The 23,348-nt window shown below is 44.6% G+C and overlaps 1 protein-coding gene across 3 annotated transcripts in view; it reads left to right on the top strand.

Annotated features, from left to right (window-relative positions):
• Positions 1-1,192: 1,192 nt before the first annotated feature.
• The window catches only part of PDE6C (phosphodiesterase 6C), a gene marked incomplete at its 5' end in the record, with an annotated part of 60,348 nt that continues 38,192 nt past the window's right edge, over positions 1,193-23,348 (top strand). For all 3 annotated transcript variants that reach the window (XM_082855033.1, XM_082855034.1, XM_082855032.1), the window contains 8 exons: positions 1,193-1,672; positions 7,802-7,954; positions 8,059-8,148; positions 9,180-9,320; positions 12,548-12,622; positions 13,616-13,680; positions 13,784-13,850; positions 20,210-20,257. In XM_082855033.1, the coding sequence (XP_082711159.1) occupies positions 1,193-1,672; positions 7,802-7,954; positions 8,059-8,148; positions 9,180-9,320; positions 12,548-12,622; positions 13,616-13,680; positions 13,784-13,850; positions 20,210-20,257 (1,119 nt within the window). The remainder of the gene's footprint in view (positions 1,673-7,801; positions 7,955-8,058; positions 8,149-9,179; positions 9,321-12,547; positions 12,623-13,615; positions 13,681-13,783; positions 13,851-20,209; positions 20,258-23,348) is intronic.

The raw sequence follows: 23,348 nt of genomic DNA, 5'->3' as shown, positions 1-23,348 counted from the left end.
TATTGAAATGCTTAAAAGACCTTTGACTAAATTTGAAATCAGCCTGTAAATATTCAAGGAAATTGGTTCATGAAATGTGTAGTTCGGCTTATTAGTTGCATAATAGTGTTTAAGTATTTGGGAAAATGTGCTTAATCTATGTAAAAGCTTGATAACCTGAACATTAAACAAAAGCAAGTAGTGGCAAGTGTTTTTTCCCTGCCAGAAGCCCCCGAGATGTGAAAGATCCTAGCAACAGACAAGACAGGTATTATCCAGTAGATTTAACCGACTGTACCTTGGAGCAAAAAGGCATGAGGTCTGCCTATTACTGTGGAAAACAAAATCCAAATTAATATGCTTAGCAGGAAAACCTAGTTGGCAGCTGCATGGGTTGCCTTTTATGATCATGTCTTTTGACAAGGATTATTGTATAAATTGCGGCTTGATTAGGCTTGAATCATGGGCAAATATTTTTCCATGTTCACCTCTCTAGAATAAGCCAAAGGTTTGTTCCCTTAAAACATTTCCGAGGTCAAGTTTTTAAATGAGGGGAACTGAGAGGTGAGGATTTAAAAAAAAGAGTAGGCCAAGCAATCTGGCTGATCATAGGACTTTTAAGAAAAGGAAAGATTAATATTCGATTTTATGTTGTGTTATGCTAAACCCTTCCATCTCCCCCAAATGTTCATTCAAGTTGCCATATAAACAAACAGACATTTCCGAGGTCTAAATAGTTTTATTTCATAGAGCTATCATGAAAGAACAAGTGGTATTGTCAATGCCTATGGAATATAATTAATGGATATATCCATGATTCTTCTTGTCGCCGACAGCAGCCACGGTTCAGCTGTTTTCCTGGAATGGTCACTTTGACTTGCTACTTGGCTGGCTGATCTAAGGCGCTCTGCGGATTCTCTGAGGACTTATGAGCTAATAATGCTTGGGGATTTCGTGTCCTGAAGAACTCTTTAATCCCATGCTTCCTGAATCCCACTCTAAGCCAGGACCTTCTGTCATATCCCAAGAGTTACAGGTCGTTTGAAAGCTCTGCTAAACAACCTTTCTGCTCAGCCTTTGGGGGTCCTGTGAGGTGCCCCTTAGGGCTTTCCCGGTATCTTTGACCAGGAGGTACCTCTTTGTTGGCACTCTGCCTCTGGTGGTGCTCTGAGGGTCTTCCATTCTGGACAAGAGCAGCAAAGCAAGCCACGCCATGGGTGAGATCAGCCAAGAGACGGTGGAGAAATACCTGGAGGACAACCCTCAGTTTGCCAAGGCGTATTTCGACCGGAAGCTGCGGGGGGAGGCGGCGGGAGAAATCTCGGAGCCCGGTGGTGCGCAGGCGCCGGCCCGCCCGTCCTTCCCGGGCCTGACGCTGATGGAGGAGGCGGCCCTGTGCCTGGAGCTGCTGGAGGCCCTGCGGGAGGAGGCCGTTAGCGTGGAGCTGGCGGCGCACAAGGCCCTGCAGAGGCTGGCGCAGCTGCTGCGGGCGGACCGCTGCAGCATGTTCCTGTGCCGGGCGCGCAACGGCTCGCCCGAGGTGGCCTCCAAGCTGCTCGACGTCACCTCTACCTCCAAGTTCGAGGACAACCTGGTGGTCCCCGACAGAGAAGTTGTTTTTCCACTGGACGTCGGGATAGTGGGTTGGGTTGCTCACACGAAGAAAACCTTCAATGTCCCAGATGTGAAAAAGGTAAGTGGCCTGATGGTGACAGTGGAGCGGAGAGGAGGTCTTGGTGGCGTCGGGGAGGAACACTGGGAAAGAGAGCGGGGGTCCAGGGGCCATCCTCGTGACATTGGCTTGGCTGGAGAGTGGGTGGTGGGGAAGAGGAGCACCTGGGCCGAGAGTTGCCAGATTTAGCAAATAAAATTACAAGATTCGGGGCTTCTCTGGTGGCGCAGTTGGTTGAGAGTCCGCCTGCCGTTGCAGGGGACACGGGTTCGTGCCCTGGTTCGGGAAGATCCCGCATGCCGCAGAGCGGCTGGGCCCGTGAGCCATGGCCGCTGAGCCTGTGCGTCCGGACCCTGTGCTTCGCAACGGGAGAGGCCACAACAGGGAGAGGCCCGCGTACCGCAAAAAAAAAAAAAAAAATTACAAGATTTCCGGTTCTGTCTGACTTTGAGATCAACAGGGGATAATGTGTGCCCCATGGAATGCTGGGTGTTTTATTGGGCAGCCTTACCTGGGCCTGGTACAGTCCACACCTGCTCCCTTACACCTCCTCTGTGCTCTGGGCACTGTCCTGACCAACAGGGCAAAGCAGGCCGCTCACTGGTGAGATGATCAGCCAATACACCAGATGCCAAGACCCCTGAACCGCTTCTCACCCACCATCCTTTGAAGACACTCAGCTGTTTGGGGGTGAATTGGCTCCTGAATGATTCTCCCACCTATAGATCAAAGGTGCAAAAAGAAAAAAGATACCCTCCGAAAGTTCAGATGTTGCCATCTGGATCCTTAAAAAGGTGAATTTAGGTGATGATTAAGTACATTTGGCCATCTCAACCCCTCATAACTCAGGTCTATCAAGAATTTCCAATCTTGTAAATGGGACATTTGGACCCTCCTGAAGACTAATTGTATATTGCATAAATTATTATGCTCTTTTAAAAGCAGAAAAATTAACTTTCTCCTAACCAACGTAATGCTTGTTCATCTTAGAAAAATTAGAAAATACAAATAAACAAAAAGAAGGAAATGCAAATCACCCATAATCCCCCTCCTCAGCAATAGCCGTAGGTCCCAGCCTGGAGTGTCTCCTGCCTGCCCTTTTCCTACACACACAGGTCCCATCATTTTGATTTGCTATTAGCAAAGGGGAGAGTTCGACGATGATGGAACAGAATTGATTGGGAGCTGCCCCTGAAATGCTTACTGTGTAGAGGTTTATTGCTGGCTTGTGGAGGAGGGGCAGCTGGAGGCGGGAGGATAATCCCCTACATGCCTCTTGAAGCTGATTACAGGAGGGGGACCGTGCGGATCCAGAAGGTGCAGAAGTTGTCAAACATTAGCAACGCTCAGCAAACAGCCACAGGACAGCCCAGAGGGGCAAGGGTTGCCGTTGGGCACCGGAGAGTCCTCTCTCTTTACCATCCCTCCCTGCAGTACGTTTCAGCTGGTTTAAGTAGGATTCTGGGCCCACTGCAGCCGCTTCTGCTGACTAAAGGCCCTTAAGGCAAAGTTCTTGGATCCCCAGCAAGGAGGCTATGCCTGCACACCCTGAGGTTTTCTCACAGGGATATGCTTCTTGCCAGTCTCCAACTGAGGCCATCTCCAAAATGACTAGGACAGCAAACTTAAGAAAGTGACACGCAAGATTTTTTTTTTCAGAAAAACTTTTTTTTTTTTAAAAGAAGAGATGGATAAAATGACTTCTGCTCTACTCCTTTATGAATGAGCCCAGTTCTGTTGAGGACAGGATGATAGAAAGGAGCTGCTTAAGCGATCAGGTGGCCTGGTTGTTGCTGTCCATGATGGGCGCCCCATATGCACAGGGCAGTAAATGGGGGGGAGGCGGGGTCACTTCGCTCTGTTCTCCCTTTTTCTGAGTATGTGTGAAGTCAGACGCCATCCCACCCTCCTGAGCTCAGAGGAGGGACAAAGGCTTCATTTGCTCTCTGTTTCTACTGCTTCTAAGCATTTTTTTTCCCCTCGGAGAATGGTGCTTTTCAACTCTGGACGCACATTAAAATCAAACTGGGAGCTCTTTTAAAAATACGGATGTGGGAGACTCTCAATAGACCAATTACACCAGCCTCTCAGAGGCTGGGACACAGCCAGGAGTACTTTTTAAAAGGTCCCCAGGTGATTCTAATATGCAGCCAATGTTGAAAACCGCTGGTCTATTGGATGGACAGATGTAAGAGGAGGAAGTAAATTTCAAATTAACTGTGGATGATTAGATGGAAAGGGCTCCTGGAGCCTTTAGTTTATTCCCTTGGGCAGACAGGAAGTTGCGGTCATGGGGGGCTGCATCTCTCCTGGAGTCCAGGGTCTGGGCAGTAACTGAGAGTGGCTGGAGAGGATGAGGCCTCCTCGCTCTGTTCCCACCCTCATCCCACCCCGCAGCCCTGCAGTTTCACCGCACTTAAGCTGTGGTAAAATCTGCAAAGAGAAGGGAGTTGGAAATGTTTTAAGTGACATTTCTATTAACGCTTCACCTTTTCATTGCACTTGACACTTGGTGAAGATTTCTCTCGTTCTTTATCTCACTTGATTCTGGCCAAGACCCTGTGCAGAGGGCAAGGACTGTATTTTTATTTCCATCCTGTATATGTGTGAATCCTCCCAAGGTCAGTTAGGCAGGAGGTGCTGGGTCTGGGCTCCTAAACCAGGTCTTCCAAGGCCTCCTTTTTTTTGCCATAGCCCTGACCACACAGGACTCCTCCCTGGTGGGCAGTGTGGGCACAGGGAGGGAAGGACTTCTCACACATAGACCAGAGGCAGAACTGGATTCTCCCAGCTTTGGCAACAGAGAAGCCACATGGTGTCGGGTGAGAGCTTTGAAATCAGGTGACCTGGGCGTATATCCAGGTCTGAGACAAGGCAACTGCGTGATGGATTGTGTTTCTGCACCTGAGAAACAGAGTAACCAAATGTACAGATGAAATGTACATAAAGTGCCTGACTCCTAGTAGGTGCTCAATAAATGAAAGCTATGGTAATATTATATTAATGCCAAGAGAAGTTGGGGGCTGGGTGTAGGTGGCCAAAACTGGGTCAATGATTATGGCCTGTTTTTAAAACAGGTTAAAGGCAGGGAAACTTAATAACAGGAAACTGAGACATATCCTCCACAAGTTAATCATTTCTTATTGTATTGGGAAAGCTGGTGATTAACTCTATGGGTGGTTCTCCTGACTGTGGTTTAAAAGAAAGCCATGCGAGAATCCTACGTTTTCAATAATTAACAGGGTGCTTATAGCTCCCTTTCTGCCCTTCTCTCTTTCTGACTCTGGCTCTTGAGATGTTTAATCAGAATTTAGCAATGCTAAGATTGGCTGAGGGATCCAGGGGGCCCGCTGCTCTAAACCATGTTCCCAGTTGCCTTCATTGGCTTCTTTGAAGAATGACCACCAAGGGGAGTTTGTCAGTCCGAAAGGTACAGGATTTACTCAAAGCAACTTCACCAAGGATTGCTTGAACCAGTGAAAACACAAAGCTGGAAAACCTTGCCTCACCCTACCCTGTAATTTGACAGATGGTTTTGTCCAGGATTTTCAGATGCAATGATAAGCAAGCATTAAATTTTGAAACTTCTAAGTCATTTTCTCGAAACAGCCAATTGAATGTAAGAACATTTCCTTGTGTTTAGAATCTAGAATAAACTAGCATCCAGTTTTGAAGCTGTAGAGTGAAGAGCGTCTGCCAAGAAACGCTGCACGTTTGGGGCGTTTTGGTTATTCCTTTAGTGCCCAGCACCGTGATGTAAGTGAAAGTGATCACGTTCTGTAATGGATAACGGGTTAGGAGGAAGATGGACAGTGAGCCAGCCTGGCTATAGCAGCGGATTAAGAGAAAGAACCTCCCAAAGTCTGGAGCTATTCTGGACTGAGTGAAGGTTCTGCAGGAGGTAGAGAGAAGTCACAGATAAAGCAGTTAGCAAAGAAATAGGGCTTCTGTTGGCGTGGGGCAGAGACTCAGCCCTCGGGAGCGAGCATGCTCCTGGGCATAGGAGGCCTACATCAGCTGAGAGCATCTAATTTCTTCAGTGGTTGGAATGGGTTAGAAAAGCTAGAGGTAGAAGTAGAATGGTAATGCAAAATCAGAATGACTTCTCACCCAGGGAGGCCCCCAAAGTCCCAGGTCTCTCTTCCTAGTATTAATTGAGCACCTACTATTAATATGTGTCAGACTCTTTTCTAAGTGCTCTGCCCACACTATGTTATTCTCTTCACATCAGAGACTCTAGACAGTAGATGATCTCATTGTTCCCATGTTCAGACTAAAAAATGAGGATGCAGAGGTTAAGTAGCACGCCCAGGGTCTCACAGCTAGTAAATCTGGGCCTCATTTCAGCCAAGGAGTCTGACTCCAGAACCTTCTTCACCCCTTATGCAATGCTGCCTCCTACATAAGTAGTTGGTTTCTGTGGTTCCACTTCGGGAAGGTATAGAAGACATCTGGGGTCAAGGGCTGCATCTGAATCCCTTAGCATCTCACATCTCTAAGGATCCTCCACAGAACTGATTCATCCGCCAGAAGTTCAGATTCCTGGTGAAGACAGATTCCACTGTAGGCAGTTAGGATTTGGTAGGTCTGCTGTGAGGTCTGCAAATCTGCATCAGTCTGCAGGTGATTCTGAGGCACAGCCCGGGTCTACTGCTCTGAGCAGAGCTGTGATTCTGTTGACGAAGCAGCCCTTGTTCTCTGCTGGAAACTCTGGCCTGGAAGTCACGCACCAGTGGACTCTCACATTTTTACTTTGGGAAATTGAACAGAGTCCAGCCTCCACGATTTGTGCTGCTCTTAGAAGCACCATCAACATGCAGAAATGAACAACTTGTGAAAGGAACACCACATTAATTTTGGCTACTGAGTCTCAAAGTCAGGTGGAAAGTTCAGTTCTAATTGAAGAAGACTCAAAGGGGAGACAGTCAGGACCCACAGCAGGCTGAGTCTACACCCAACTAGAGTGGGTATTCCTCTCAATTACAGCTAATAAGATAACTGCTGTCCTTGACCTTCCTCCGAGCCCTTCCATTTGTGTGCCTCTCCAAACTCATCACCCTGCCCTTTCCGTGGTTCTTGTATTAGAGTCAGCTCTCGCTTCTACTACTTGAAGTTTGTAACTGGGATGATACACTTCATTTTCCCCAAGGAAAGAAATAAAAAATATGAATGAGAGACACTGACTTGGTAGATCTTTGAGAAACTGATAAGTATCTGGTGCTGGCAAGAGGGTGGTCCTTTCATAAATGACCAGGAGAGGTAAGAATTTCAACCATCTGTAAAAGCCCTTAGCGTTAAGTAAAAACTGCATACACCTGTTGATCCAGCAAAAGGAATTTCCACTTCGGGGAGTCCATCACATAAAAATAAAAGCAAGAGTGATTAGTGCAGTATTGTTTGCAGTGGGGAAAACTATCAACAGACTGAATCAGGAGAGGCGGGCTGAGCAGATCCAGGGCCCCCGCACTGTGGAGCGGTCCACAAGAATCCAGAAGATGGGTTCACATCGTACACATCGGAAGTTCGTAAGGTAGTGTTAAGTGACGAAAGGATTGTATAAAATTAGAAAAGGAAATTTTATTTAAAAAAAGAAAAGTAAACCCTTTGAGCAGAGAGAAAGGCATAGAAGGAGATGTACTAAGCAGGAACATGGATTTCCTCAAGGAGGAGGAGTTTGGGGGATTAATAATTTTTTCTTTGTGTTATGATGGGTTGAGTGGTTTCAAGTGCACATTTTACTGCTGTGATTAAAAAGAAGAGCTCTACGGAATCCCAGCTGTGCTCTCCTTCTGACACACACTTTCTGCCTGTTGTAATCCTGCATCTTCCCCCCGCCTCCCTCTTAGAACCTCACTTTCCATTTGGCCACAACATCACCTCTTTTCTCCTGGCCCAACCTCAGCCTAACCGGGATAGACCATAGTTCAGGCGGGAAATGCTCATTTGGAAACGGGCAGTTTCATTCTGTGCTTCATTCATTCTCTCTAATTGAGGGTGGGAGGTGGGTGGGGACTGTTTGCTCGGGACCACTGTGCAGCGGCCCTGGTTATCTTGGTAGGACTTGGACTAGAGAGGACGATCTGTTATCATTCCCACATCTACACTCATGGTCCTATGCTGCTTTGGCAAATGTGTGAATGTATCTTGCAGAACAGCCATTTTTCTGACTTCATGGACAGACAAACCGGGTATGTCACCAGGAACCTGCTGGCAACCCCCATCGTGACGGGCAAGGAGGTTCTTGCTGTGGTTATGGCAGTTAACAAAGTAGATGCATCTGAATTTTCCAAACGGGATGAAGAGGTAACGCTGACCCTGGGCATCCCATAGGAGGCGCAGGAAATTTATTTGTTGTATAACTGAAAGAAAGATGTCACACCTAATTTGTTTTTCTCTGCCATCTGTAGGTCTTTTCCAAATACCTCAGCTTTGTTTCTGTCATCCTAAAGCTTCATCATACCAACTACTTGTACAGTATTGAATCCCGAAGAAGTCAGGTAAAGAGAAGGTGACATTAACCACTCCATGCTGACCTGTCTGACAAAGCAACCCAGAGGCAACAAGCCCAGACCCTTCCTATCCACACCACATGGATAAGATCTCCAAACTTCTATCCTCAGTGTCCTCTTATGTCCCCTCCCCCCCACCCCATCTTCCTGTCCCTCTATCTGTAGGTACAGCTGGCTTGCTTTCTTCGGTCCGTATCCTGGGTAGCTGTGGTTTCTTCCTCTATGAGATAGCAATGATAATTGTAGTACTTACCCCACATGGTTGTTGTGACTATTAAATGGTCATTGAATGAATTAGTTCACATAAAGCTTTTAGCAGAACTATGTATTCCTGGTATTGGGTCGGCCAAAAAATTCGTTTGGGTTTTTCTGTAAAATCTTACGGAAAAACCCGAACGAACTTTTTGGCCGACCCAATACATAGTAAAGGTATTAATTTGAGAAGCACATCACTCCTCTGTTGCCTCCTTGAGCCAGAGGGATAAAGAACAACATTAGTAGCCAGGATACCTGAGTTGGACCGCTCTGTGGACCTCTGTTTCTTCATGAGTACAATGGTGGGAGGGTGGTTGGGATGGAGGACTTCCAAGGTCTCGTCCTGGGCTCACTGTCCGGGTAAGGAGACCTTTGACTAGCTTAGGATGCATGGAAGGAGGCATGTGGCTTTCTCCCCATAGGAACCGGCAGGAGCCAGTGGGCCACCAATACTGGACCCTCTGCCCAGGAACTGTCTCTGCATTTATTGTTAGATCACTTGCCCTTTGAGCCAAAACATTTGGACATGGGGACCAGTCATGGCTTCTCCCCTTTCATAAACCCACATCCTTGCAAAAGGTCTACTCATCATCCCACTCAGAAAATCTGAGTAATCTGTCGGACATGTACATGTGCCAAAATGGAATTGCGTTGTTTGCAATGCAATTCATTTTATCTGATGCACCTCCTGCTTTCTTCTGACTGATGCTCCTCTTCGTACTATATTTTGTTCTGATTGTTTTCTGTTTAATACTCACTTTCAGATCCTCATGTGGTCAGCCAACAAAGTATTTGAAGAGCTCACAGATGTTGAGCGACAGTTTCACAAAGCTCTCTACACTGTTAGAACATACCTGAACTGTGAACGATACTCCATTGGACTGCTGGACATGACCAAGGAGAAGGTCACTGTTCCGTACATTTGGTCTCACCTAACATCACCTATAAAATGCACATCACACGAAATGCAATCCATTAAAAAAAAAATGGATACGCTATGTAAACTACTAGTCACGGTAGATCGTAAGAACCAGTGCCAAGAAAGTATGGTATAGAGGTAAACATGTACGTTTTTGGAGCAAAAAAGATCTGAGCTTGGCTTTTCCACTTCCTGACTATATGTCTTCAACAAGTCTTTTTTTTTTTTTAATTAATAGACTTTATTCTTTGAGGGTAATGTTAGATTTACAGAAAAAATGAGCAGCAAGATCAGAGAGTTCCCCTACGTGACCTCTTCCTTCCCTACCCCCGCCCTTTCCCGTTATTAACATCTTGCCTTGATGCGGTACATCTGTTACAGTTGTTGAATCAATATTGATGTGTCATTATTAACTAAAGCCCACAGTTTACATTCAGCTCTCTGTGTTATACTGTTCTATGCATTTTGACAAATACATAGTGCCATATATCTGCCATTACAGTATCCTACAGCATAGTTTCCCCCCCTAAAAACCCTCTGTGCTCTGCCTATGGAGCCCTTCCTCTCCCCACCCCAGCCCCCGGCAACTACTGATGTTTGTACTCCCTCTGTAGTTTTGCCTTCTCTGTAACGCCATATAGTTGGAATCATACAGCATGTAGGTTTTTCAGATTAAATTATCTCCCTTAGCAACATGCATTTGTGTTTCCTCCATGTCTTTTCATGGCTTAATAGCTCATTTCTTTTTAATGCTGAATAATATTCCCTTGTCTGGATACACCATAGTTTGCTTAATCATTCAGCTACTGCAAGACATCTTGGTTGTTTCCAAATTTTGGCAATTATGGATAAAGCTGCTGTTAATGTGTGTAGATTCTTGTGTGGACGTAAGTTTTTAACTCCTTTGGGTAAATACCAAGAAGGGCTATTGCTGGGTCACATGATAAGACTATGTTTAGCTTTGTAAGAAACAGCCAGAGTGTCTTCCAAAGTGACTGTACCATTTTGCATGCCCACTGGCAATAATTGAGAGTTCCTGTTGCTCCACATCCTCGCCAGCATTTGGTTTTGTCAGTGTTCCAGATTTTGGCCATTCTGATAGGTGTGTAGTGGTATCTCATTGGTTTAATTTGCATTTCCTGACAACATGTGATGTGGGCATCTTTTCAAATGCTTATTTCCCATCTGTATGTCTTCTTTGGGGAGATGACTGTTCAGATCTTTTGCTCACTTTTTAATTGGGTTATTTTCTTATCATTCATTTTTAAGTATTTTAAATACAAATCCTGTATTGGATATGTGTTTTGCAAATATTCTCTCCCAGAGTATTATATTTTCTTTCTCTTAACAGTATCTTTTGCAGAGCAGAAGCTTTTAATTTTAAGGAAGTCTGATTTTTCCATTTTTTGGTGTTGTATCTAAAAAATCCCACCAAACCCAAGTTCACCTAGATTTTCTCCTATGTCATCTTCTAGAAGTTTTATAATTTTGCATTTTACATTTAGGTCTATGATCCATTGTGAGTTGTTTTTCATGAAAGTCATAAGATCTATATCTAGATTCTTTTTTTTTTTTTTTGCATGTGGATGTCCAATTGTTCCAGTACAATTGTTGAAAAGACTATTCTTTCTCCATTGCCTTTGCTGCTTTGCCAAAGATCAATTGATAATATTTGTGTGGGTCTATTTCTGGGCTGTCTATTCTGTTCCATTGATTTCTTTGTCTATTCTTCCACCGGTGTCACACTCTCTTGATTATGGTAGCTATATAGTAAGGCTCAAAGTTGGGTAGTGTCAGTTCTTTGACTTTGTGCTTCTTTTCAGCAACTTCTTTTAACCTCCTTGATTCTTGGTTTATGCATCTGTAAAATGAGGACTTCTCTCATCAGTTGTGAGGGTTTGAGATTATTTGGAAATTGTATATCCATATCTATCTATCTATAGCTAAATGTCTAAATCTATATCTATATAGTGTCCAGCACATATTAGGGCATAAAAATAAAGTGTATTTTTATTACCAGTTTGAGGATTTATATTCTGAAAAGTTAAAATTATTTTAAAGTAGAAATTTAAAAATATTTAATATTACTCACACAATATAATGCTCATTTCTCATCTTGCTTCATTAATTCTGTTGTAGCTCTCCTAGTTCAACATAACTAATGAATACCATATCATTTATATTTATTACTCTCCATGTGATTGGAAATTATCTTTTCACGATAATTGTTCTAAGTGGATAAACATGGGACCAAGTGTCAGGAGGGCTGAGTCCTGATCCTGGCTCTGGGAGTTTCTAGCTGACTGTATTAGTTAGGATGCTTTTGGCTGCAAGTAACATCAGACCCAACTAAAAGCATCTTTAGTAACATGACAGTTATTATCTCATTTAACAAGAAGTCCCAAAATAGGGCAGTTCTATGGCTGATTAATTCAGAGCTCAATACAGGCATCAGAGTCCCAGGTGCTTTTCATTTTTTCCTGGTAAAGTCTCTGCTCCCTTCAGCATTGTTGGTGAGGTCTCTTCTTGTGGGGGTAAGATGGCTATTGCAGCTCAAGACCTGGTTCATAGACATGACAAAATTGGGAGACATTTCCTACAAATATCATTCTCATCGCCCTTCGTCTAAAGAAAACCTTTCATCAGAAGGCCCTTGGAAGACTTCTCCTTCACTGTCCATATCCAGGCCACATACCTGCCCTCAAACTAATTCCAGGCACCTTACATAGACCACTCGTGAGCTGTGCAGGGCCCATCTTCCCTGAACAAATCACCACCTGATAACTAAATAAAATCAGGTTTTGTTAGCAAGGAAGAGGGGGAATTGAATGTTGGGTAAGGCAAGCAACACTGTTGTCCATTCTGCATGACTTTGGACAAGCCTCTTAACCTATCTGGATTTAGTTTAATTGTCTATAAAAGAGCTGCTATCTATTAAGTACTTTTAGCTATGTGTCAGGGTAGGTGCTCTGTATTATTCATTTAATCCACACAATGACCCTATAGTATAAATTTTATTATTGTCCCCATTTTACAGATTAAAAAGGTTGACTTGTTCACAGTCACAAGTTCATAAGTGGTATTGCTGAAAAAGAGCTTTAAAATTCCAGGATTATAAGTTAACATAAAACATGCAAACCAATGACCTTCGTATAAGATATGGTAGGTCCCGGAACAGTTTGCTTAATAATGTTTAAATATAATCGCCTCCAGGAATTCTACGATGAGTGGCCTGTCAAGCTTGGAGAAGTCGAGCCTTACAAAGGTCCAAAGACACCAGATGGCAGAGTGAGTGCAGACGTCTCTGTTGATGATACCTGTACCAGGCGCTAAAACCAGAGGAGGCCATGCATAAAGGAAGGAGCGCTGGCTCAAGAAGGACTAGAAGGTTCTAGTCCTCTGACTTCCTGGGGGGCCTTGGAGTAGTAGAAAGAGCACCGGACAAGGAGGTTGCGGTTCAAGTCCCAGCTCCGCCCCAAACCAGCTGGGTGGCTCTCGCCTTCACTCATTGTTTAACTTCTCAGTTTCGTTTTCTGTGAAGCCAGGGCTTGGTGGACCAGTGCTTCTCCATAGGGAAGGATGCATCAGAGCCTCCTGCACAGTTTTTTAAACACACTGAGCCCAGGACCACCTTCTGACACCCTGGACTGGGATCTCCAGGGAAGGGTTGGGTTAGATTTACTTTCCCCCTTGACTGCAAGCTTCATAGGAAGCTTGTTCCACCACGGTATCCCCAGCACACAGGAAAGGGAAGGCATGGGATGGAATGTTCAGGTTCTTCATCTGCCCAAAGAAGTAGAAAGACTAGATTTCAAGTTGCTTCCAGCTTTGACAATGTATCCACCGAATCCTGCTTCCGAGGCACCCTGTTCAGAAAAGCAAGTGCTGGAAGCTTGACCACTGGCCCCTGTACAGCTGGGAAGGGAAAACATTGACTGTGGTTGAGAAATTCCATGACTCGTTCCCCTGGAGTGATTAGTCGGTTATTTCTGGACAATAGAAAGAAATTAAAACACAAGATTCCCCTAGAAGCTGTTAGGCTGAATTCAACTTTCTAATATTAGTTCAATAGGCTTATTCATATAGATAAGTGGCCAGTGATATTTCCAGTCTTATTACAGGCTTATAATTAGGACATGAGTAGTTTGGTGATTTATGTTATGCAGAGAAATGTGGTTGGGAAATAAGGTGTTATTTAAATTTTAAAATATAAGTTCATTAAGGAAAAGTGTCTTCTTTGAGAAGTAAGATTTTTCTCATATTCTCTTTCTTTCCTCTTAGGAAGTCATGTTTTATAAAATCATCGATTACATTTTACACGGAAAAGAAGAGATCAGAGTCATTCCGTGAGTATTGCCATGAGGCAGCGGCAGGAGTTGCCATTTTATTTTTGTATCCAGTGCATTTCTCTGTATAGCAATGATTTTCTTTCTTCTAATCTTCTTCAAGGACACCTCCTGCGGACCACTGGACTCTCGTTAGTGGGTTGCCAACATACGTTGCTGAAAATGGATTTGTAAGTTATTGAACAAATTCAAATCTTACATAACATTGGATGAAACTTTTATTAGCCAAGAGATGGGAACAATTATGAAAATAAGAATGCACCAGGTAAGGGTGAGGTTTGGCACAGGACATAGGAGAGAGGAATCTTGGCGGTCAAATGTAAGTGAACTAGAAACTCCTAAACTCTACAAGAAAATATTTAGTTAACATGAGAAAGATTAATCCATCCCCAACCTCTTATTCTGTGGCCACACAAATTTCAGACATCCTTTGGCAGTTCATGACTATGGTTCATTCTGGGTTTAATTTGATCTTAAGTATAGTTCCCTTGGTCAAGACTCTTGAAACAAGGAAAATTACTGACAGAAATGAAAATATATATAAAGAAAGAACTTTGCCACTGATTGCAATGCAAAATGTAGTGAGTTGATAGATGAAGTGAAGATTTTTGCCCTGGTCTCTCAGGGGAGGGTGGGATGGGGGGACAGTAGGCCAGGTCTGGCTGAGAAAGGTCAGGGGTGGGAAGACAACAAACAACAGGTCTCCGGTAGGTCCCATAGGCCTCAGGGCCAGAGGACCAGGTCTCTGTAGCTTTCCCACTCGGCCTTGACCATACTTTCCTTCCTTCTCATGGCTGATTTCTCTCCCTAGTTGGGCTGTTCCACCATCTGTGTCATTTTTTTTTTCGCATCAAGATTCCTCCCCGCAAGAATGTTCGGTGCTTTTAATGTTTCTTTATGTTGGCATTTTTCCTTCTTCCCCCTTCAAACCCAAGTTTCTAAAAAAAAATTTTTAAGCATTTATTTGCATAGTTGTTTCTTCTTTAGTGTTGGCATTGTGTTATGCTAGTGTTCATGCATCTTCATTATTTAGTATATGGGCATGTGAATTACAGTGACTAAAAGAGTCACCCAAGGGTCATAGGAGAAGTGAAACAAAATCTAAGTTGTCTAGTGTTTTTTCTTTTACTGTCATAAATCTGCCTCTGCTTAGTGTGAACATTTCTGGGTTCAGAATGGTGACAGAGTAAGGAAATGCTATTGTGACTGCAAGATAATCTTTCTGTGTGGGATGATTTACCCTGGGTTTCAAGGAGGATGCCCAAACTCTGGGCTTAGTTGGTTTACAGGACCAGGTGGCCTTACCAGGTGACATGATCTCTTAGTGTAGAGACATGCCAAAGGGGAAGAAAAGAAAAAGAAGGGAGAAGCAATCTTATGTCTGTTAGGAGTAAACAGTAATATATACTAACAAATGTCATGTTTTCAAAATTGCCCCAAAATAATTGAAAATTTTTGAAAAAAAATTTTTTTTTTTTGGCCACACCACGTGGCTTGTGGGATCTTAGTTCCCCAACCAGGGATCAAACCCTGGTCCTTGGCAGTGAAAGCGTGGAGTCCTAACCACTGGACCACCAGGGAATTCCTGCCCCCCTCTTTTTTAATAATTGAAATATTTTTAAATGTCCTTCCTGACCTGGTGGTAATGACCAAAATATTCCAATTCATTCCTAACTGAATCCACAGATACCACAATTTTTCAGCCTCACCAAAATAGCCAAATAGCTTGACCACTGGCCCCTGTCCTCGGTTTCCCAGCATCCCATCTACCAGGCTCTATTTAGGGTTTTTATCAAGTTTGATACCCCAAAGCTGCTGTAGCCAGTATAAAGAAATTTATGCCCCACTTAAAAAAATTTTTTTTATTGGAGTATAGTTGCTTTGCAATGTTGTGTTAGTTTCTGCTGTACTACAGCAAAGTGAATCTGTTATACATATACATATATCCACTCTTTTTTAGATTCTTTTCCCATATAGGTCATTACAGAGTACTGAGCAGAGTTCCCTGTGCTATACAGTAGGTCCTTATTAGTTATCTATTTTATATATAGTAGAGTGTATATGTCAATCCCAATCTCCCAATTTATCCCTCCCTGGTAACCATGTTTGTTTTCTACATCTGTGACTCTATTTCTGTTTCGTAAATAAGTTCATTTGTACCATTTTTTTAGATTCCATATATGCTGTTTTCTGGATAATAAAAATGATGTGCAATTTTTAAAAATAAATTTATTTATTCATTTATTTATTTTTGGCTGCATTGGGTCTTCATTGCTGTGCGCAGGCTTTTCTCTAGTTGTGGCGAGTGGGGGCTACTCTTCGTTGCGGTGCGCGGGCTTCTCATTGCGGTGGCTTCTCTTGTTGCGGAGCACAGGCTCTAGGCGCACGGGCTTCAGTAGTTGTGGCACATGGGCTCAGTAGTTGTGGCACACGGGCTTACTTGCTCTGCGGCATGTAGGATCTTCCCGGACCAGGGCTCGAACCCGTGTCCCCTACACTGGCAGGCGGATTCTTAACCAGTGCGCCACCAGGGAAGTCCATGATGTGCAATTTAAATCATAATTAATTGTATATATATGATGCTCCTCTAGACTGCTTGAAACTTTTCCTTTTAGCTTTTTCAAACTTTTCCCTTGATAATTTTCCCGCAAACCCTTTCTAGTAGAGTAAAGGCAGGCTTTCAGGTGAGCAGTCTCAGAGGTCCTTCAGCTGGACCTTGCTGGACTTGGGGAACACATGCCCACAGAGTTCTCATCAAACCAGTAAATCCCAGCTCTGACTGGGAAGCGGCAGACTTCAGTTGAGTGACTTTTTAGAGTTGAAAACATGAGATATTAAAAATGAAAATTAGTTTGTAGAATTACATTTATAGAATTGGAGGCATTAAATACAGGATCCAACCAAGCTGGAATCAAGATGACCTGTAAACTTAGAGACAGAGAAGACAGAGAGACAGAAACAGAGACAGAGAGAGATGGGGAGGGTAGAGAGGATTTTTTTTTTAATAAATGTATTTATTTATTTTTGGCTGCGTTGGGTCTTCATTGCTGCGTGAGGGTTTCTCTAGTGGTGATGAGCATGGGCTGCTCTTAATTGCGGTGTCCGGGCTTCTCACTGCGGTGGCTTCTCTTGTTGTGGAGCATGAGCTCTAGGTGTGTGGGCTTCAGTAGTTGTGGCACTGAGGCTCAATAGTTGTGGCTTGCGGGCTCCAGAGCGCAGGCTCAGTAGCTGTGGCACATGGGCTTAGTTGCTCCACGGCATGTGGGATCTTCCCAGACCAGGGATCAAACCTGTGTCCCCTGCATTGGCAGGAGGATTCTTATCCACTGTGCCACCAGGGGTTTTTGAATATTGAGTGAAATACTTGGCCTCGAGGACCTTGACCCATCTATAGATGTTCTCGAAAGGCTGGAAAAGCCTGGACCAAAACAGATACTGTTGATGGAAAGATCAGAAAAGGGAACTAAACTGCTTTTTGTCTCTCTTACACACACTGAAGGATGCTCAGCCCATCAGTTCATGTTCTTTATTCAAATTAGGTTATAAAAATGAATGGATAGCACAGATGAGGCCTTAAATGCCTAGACTGTATATACTAACAAAAACTTTGCAAGATGGTCCCATTTGCTTTGTAAGAGTAGTACAAAAACAGTAGACCTGGCTCAAGCGCTCTCAGAAAGCACTTCCCTGGGGCCAGAGGGGCCGGCACAGTTAGCGCACTAGATAGAGAGGCCTGCTCTTACCTCCTCACCAGACTGGTAGATTTTGGGGAGTTTGGTAAGCAGGTTGTTAAACTGTTGACAACTTGAAATCCTCCGTGGGGGGAGTATTTACAGTATGGAATTGGTTAATGATACAAATCAGGGCTTTCCCCGCCCCCTAGCAGGAGAGGCGTTTCTACCAGCACCCTCACTGGAGATCCCGGTTCTCGTTTCATCCCATGAATTTGAACAAAATCACTTATCCTCTTTGGGCTTCTGTTTCCTCATCTTTGAAAAGAAAAGCTTAAACAATTATTAAAGTGCCTTCTAACTTTAAAATGCTATGATTTAAAGTATCTAATTTATCGAGGAGCTCTTCTCAATACTCTATAATGACCTGTATGGGAGGGGAATGTAAAGAAGAGTGGATATATGGGTATGTGTGGCCAATTCACTTTGCTGTACAGTAGAAACTAACACAACATTATAGATGAACTATACTCCAATAAAAATTTAAAATGAAAAGATGCCTGGCTAATACAGTGGCATATAAAATCATCAATTCTAGAACTTGGAATTTCAGATCATTCTGATCTTAACCCAGTGTCTTTCCAAACTGAATATTGGCTAAGACTGGGCCATACTAATGAGTGACACTTTCTCCTTATCTGGAAGTGAGTTGTAAGAACCGGTGCAGTTGTGCTGCTCCATCCACATGTATGCTTATCCCACAGATCCTGCACAATACTTTTCTTTCCAACACATGGAGAATGTTGTAGTATAATAGAAGAAATAAACAGAGCATTCTCAAGTGACCAGTTTATTCATTTTAGGAGAGAGTACATATAATGAAATGCATTTTTGCTCAGAAATGCAAAGGGTCCTCTCTGCTATTGTCAAACTTGTTTTTATAAACTCCTATTTTATATTTTATTTTGGTATATCAATCTTGAGTACTTTATTGTCAGGTCTTCATTGGTAAACCCCTTCCCTGTGACAGTACAGTGTGTACTCAGTTTTGGAGCATGGAAAATGCATGTATTTGTTTTGTACCTGTAGTCTGGATATATAATTGACATCTTTGTGCTTTGGTGTTTCAAAAATTTTAAGGCTGTAATGAGGAGTCACATTTACAGTCATCAATATATTCTCTACAATGAATGTGCTCCCTTAATTAAATCATGACGCTGGAAAAACAAAAACAAACAAACAAAAATAAAGTATCTAATGTAATTTTGGTGGAAAGAAAGATATTGTCTTTTATTAAGACATTAATATAAATGTTTCAGACATTACATGAAATTTCTAAAAATCTTATACGTTCTGGTATCATGTTGTAAGTCATAATTCTAGTTATTGCTTTACATATCTCAGAAATAACTAAATTTCCTTGTCAATTGCATTATTATGAACTTTCATCAAATCTTTAACCGTGGTCATTTTTAAGTCTTTTGTCATTTACAGACAGTTCTGGGTTTACTCTGATGCTTTTGCAAAAATGTTCCTATAAAAGGGTTTCATCTTCAAGGAATTCATGGAAAAGACTCTGACAAGTACAGGTTTCTGGTAACTGACTATACTGCTGAACTGAATGAACAAGCATTTTCAGAACTCTAATGGAAAACTGATGAATTCATAAAAGTGCTAACAAAAGATCAAGATGAAAAAAAATTAATTACACGGGACTGAGTGAACTGATGAGGATGATTATAATTTTTGTGACTTGCCATTTGAATAAAAAAAAAATCTCCCCCCCAAAAATTAAATCCACTGCTTGTTGCTTAAAAAAGAAAAGACCCATTTGTTGATTTGACCTGATGTAAAGATAATCCGAAATGACCCCAAAATGGAATGATTTCTTGTCCTTATGGATGTGAGCAGTAGTCCCTGAGTTTAGTACTTAAAGTGGTGTCTCGTAATGAATAGTTGCTTTGGCGCACCTAAAAGGCTGTCTGGCGTTTCCCTCCTGCCCCGTAGCCACTTTCTCCCAACCCGGACCCCACATCAGAAAAAAAAAAAAAAAAGAAGGAAAGCAGAGCCTTGCCAGCATTGCTGCCACACCTGCCCAGGCAGAAAGGCCCTTTTGCTTAGACTCCTCCTCTCCTTGATCTGAACAACTAGTTGCTTTGAATTTGGAAGAAGAATCCTTAGAGGCTGAGAGAGTAGGAAGGAGCAGAGATGGGGCTAAATGTCATCCAGTGACTTAATTAGTAGAAGAGAAGCTAACTTTGTTACCCACCCAGGTCCTTGGACTCTTTAATCAATAGCAATTGGTAAGAGGCCAGAGGAGAAATTCAGGCGAGGCTTTATTGGCACTCGCAGCAGCTTGAGGGAGCAAAAACAAGACACAGGTGCCCTTGTTTGCTTCCTGGGAGGGGCGAGGGTGGGGGCGGATTGGTGGGTCGGGCCGGAGGGGCGGTTTAAGAAGTCTGCCCACCCCCTTGGCCGTGCTGTGTGCAGGGATCACACGCGGTCCCCTGCGTTTGCTCCTGGCACCTCAGGAGTGGCAGTTGGTTTGTGGCCTTTTTGTGTCTTATCGTTCGTGATTTGCCCCAGCTGGGCATGCATGCAGTTGTTTTTAGTCCCTTATAGTTTCTTTGTATTCTGTTGCTCCAGGAGACGTTTGCTCAGATGCAAGCACTCCAGTAAAGGAGGCCCAGGTCCCAGCCCCCCTCGACTCCAGCGTGTTGTTAGCACATGTGGCCGCACTGAGGTCTAGGGTGAATAAGTTGTCTGCGAGCTGTGGAGACCCAGGGAGGAAGCCCTTGCTCCCCGCGTTCTTTCTCGTTCTGCTCTGTGGCTTAATGGCTCCTCTTGCTTTGCAACAGATCTGCAACATGCTGAACGCCCCAGCGGATGAATACTTCACATTTCAGGTAACTGCCCTCTGCCAGGCCTCCCCTGTCAGTGCGGGGAGGGGGGCGGCACTGACCCTCTCCATCCCCAGAGCCTGCCTTATGCTCGGGGGTGACCAGGAGGCACACGCAAGGCTTATGTCCCACTCACCCTGGCTGGGCTGGTGGCCACCAAGTAGCACGTTCTTCAGGGAAAGGAGAAGAGGGGGGAGGAGAGAAGGGTGTTTGTCACCCCAGCATTTGGCGGGGGGGCTGCCACCTCTCCCACCCAGTGCCTAAACCAGCCCTGGCACGTCACAGGTGCTCAGTAAATGGTCTCTGCCTGAATGATTAGCTGGATACATCCTACCACCTGGGTTCAGCCCTTTGGAGGTTTCTCGGGCCCGTCCCGGAGGCTTATTGCCGCTGTTATCAGGAAAAGGAACTTCTTGTTGGGTTCTTGGGAGCCCCTCCTGCTGTCAGACTCTTGGTTTTATCTTTCCTCCTCCAACATCCAGAGATGCCCCTCCCCACCTGTCCCCTCTTCCACCCCCTCCCCACCTGACCATTGGCCCGGCAACCTCTCCTTTTCCTCCTTCTGGCCCTTGCCGTTCTGTGTCCTGTTTTAGCAGACATCCAGTTGGAGCCCAGCCCCAGTCGGGAGTGGAGATGGCCTTCCCAGTGGGGGCCACTAGCGTCTGTCTTCCGGTCTCACCCCGACACGCCCACAGAGCCCCATCTCTGCCCACGTGGCACAGCCGAAGCCGGCCTGGGGTGGGTGGGGTGAGGGGCGCACCCTCAGCAGCAGGGGCCCCCAGGCCTGGGAAACCTGTGCTCACTCGCCCAGTTACGGGGCAGCTTTCCTCCTGCTCTCCGCACTCCTCTCTGCTCACCACCGTGGAAGCGTGCAGACACCACATGGCGTTTGCTCTAGCTCCTTCCTCCTTGCCTCCGAAGGCCTAATTGTGACCACACTGTGCCCAGCCATGACCCCTCTGTTTATGGCAACTGGGTGCTGGGAAGGAGTGCACAGGCAGGAAAAAGGGACAAGGACTCTCGAAGGTGTCTGAACCTTAAGCAGTCATAGTCTGAACAGGGAGGGCAGGGAGCTGGCCCAGAAGAATCGGGCCGCGCTCAGAGGTTTGGGGGCCTGTGCTTTCTGTGTGTGTGGGGTCCTCGTGTGGCCCCCGTGGGAGCAGCCACACAAGGGCTCTGACGGCGCAGAGGAGGCTGGGCACCCACCTGGGGTAAACCTCCAGCCTATAGGAATTGGCCAGCTCCTTAGAAAACATCAGTGTAGTGCCCATGAAAACATGCTTCTCAGGTCTCTGACTGTAGGAAGGATGACCATCAAATGGCTGCTGGGCTGGGAAACCCACTGTCCACGCGGAGGCTGGACTTCCTGTGGGCCGGGATACTAACACAGGCCAGTTCCTGGGAGATGCCAGACTCCTCTGACCAGCACTGTTGGTCCTAGGAATCCCCTTCAGCCCTGCAAACTCTTTCAGAACTGCACTGTGGTCTAAGACACTCCCATCCAGCTCTCCATCCTTCCTTCTGTCCTTAGCCCTGGGGTCAGGACTGCATCTTTTTTTAAAAAATAAATTTATTTATTTATTTTTGACTGCATTGGGTCTTCGTTGCTGCGTGTGGGCTTTCTTTAATTGCGGTGCGCGGGCTTCTCATTGCAGTGGCTTCTCTTGTTGCAGAGCACAGGCTCTAGGCGTGCGGGCTTCAGTAGTTGTGGCTCATGGGCTCTAGAGTGCAGGTTTCAGTAGTTATGGCATGTGGGCTCAGTAGTTGTGGCTCACAGGCTCTAGAGCACAGGCTCAGTAGTTGTGGCGCACAGGCTTAGTTGCTCCGTGGCATGTGGGGTCTTCCTGGACCAGGGCTTGAACCTGTGTCCCCTGCATTGGCAGGTGGATTCTTAACCACTGTGCCACCAGGGAAGCCCAGGACTGCATCTTGATGGGCTCTCAGCCTCCCTCTCTGTTTTCCCTCATAGGCATTGCCCCTGTGGATCATTCCAAAAGGCAGACTCAGGATAGGGTGCCCATCCTCCGCAAACCTCCACCCTGCTGGGCCTTCCCATTCTGTCCACCTGCTCGCACCCACCTCCATTCTCACTAGTCCCTCTTGCACCTGAGAAGTTTAATGAGAAAACCAATGATTCAAAGTGAACTGTGGTCAGAACAAACCTGCAAAGGCAATGATTCTCAAACTGCGTTTCTTGGGGGCAGGGTGTACATATTAGCTTCCTGTTGCTGCTGTAACAATTACCACTTAGTGGCTTAAAGCAACACAGCTGAGTTATCTTACGGTTCTGGAGTCAGAAGTCTAAAGTGCGTCACACTGGGCTAAATCCAAGGTGCTGGCAGGACTGTGTTCCTTTCTAAAGGATCTCGGGGAGAACCTGTCTCCTTGTCTTTTCCAGCTTCTGGAGCTGCCTTGTCTCATGGCTCCCTTCCATCTTCAAAGCCAGCAGTCACATCGCCCTGACTTTGCTTCTGCTGTCATATCTCCTTCTCTGATTTTTGATCCTGACTCTCTTTTCTACTTTTAAGGATCCTTGTAATTACATTGGGTCCACCTGGAAAATCCAGGATAATTTCCCTATGTTAAGATCAGCTGACTAACAACCTGAATTCCATCTGCTGGTTTAATGCGCCTTCCCCATTTAAAGTAACCTGTTCACAGATTCCAGGGATTAGGAAGTAGATGTCTTCAGGGTGTTCCTTGAAGTGGAGTAAGGGGCTCTTCATTTAACGTGAATTAAAGTGATCCCAATTCACAGAAGAAAAAGTACATAGAATTTTCTGTCTTAAGTTTTTGTCCTATTTCTCTTAAATCTTAAGTTCCTTCTATCACTTTTCTGTGAACAAGCTCTAACTTAATAGCAAGAGACGTGAACATGAACAGGTACCAACTGAATATGTACTGAAAAAACAGAGGCAGTCAGTAAAGCTTATTTTGGAAGCTTTTTAAAAATAAATACACAGGTGCTTACCTTGCACACAGGTAATATTTTCTGTTATTGATGTTGTCTCTCATCCTTGTGAGGATATAAGTATATAAATATTTCATAGTATTTACCAAAAATGAAGACTTTGAGAACCACCGTGCACTGCTTTTT

Source organism: Leucopleurus acutus, assembly GCF_964270905.1.
Source record: "Leucopleurus acutus genome assembly, chromosome: 14".
Classification (NCBI taxonomy): Eukaryota; Metazoa; Chordata; class Mammalia; order Artiodactyla; family Delphinidae; genus Leucopleurus; species Leucopleurus acutus.
This window is presented reverse-complemented; position numbering and strand designations above follow the sequence as displayed.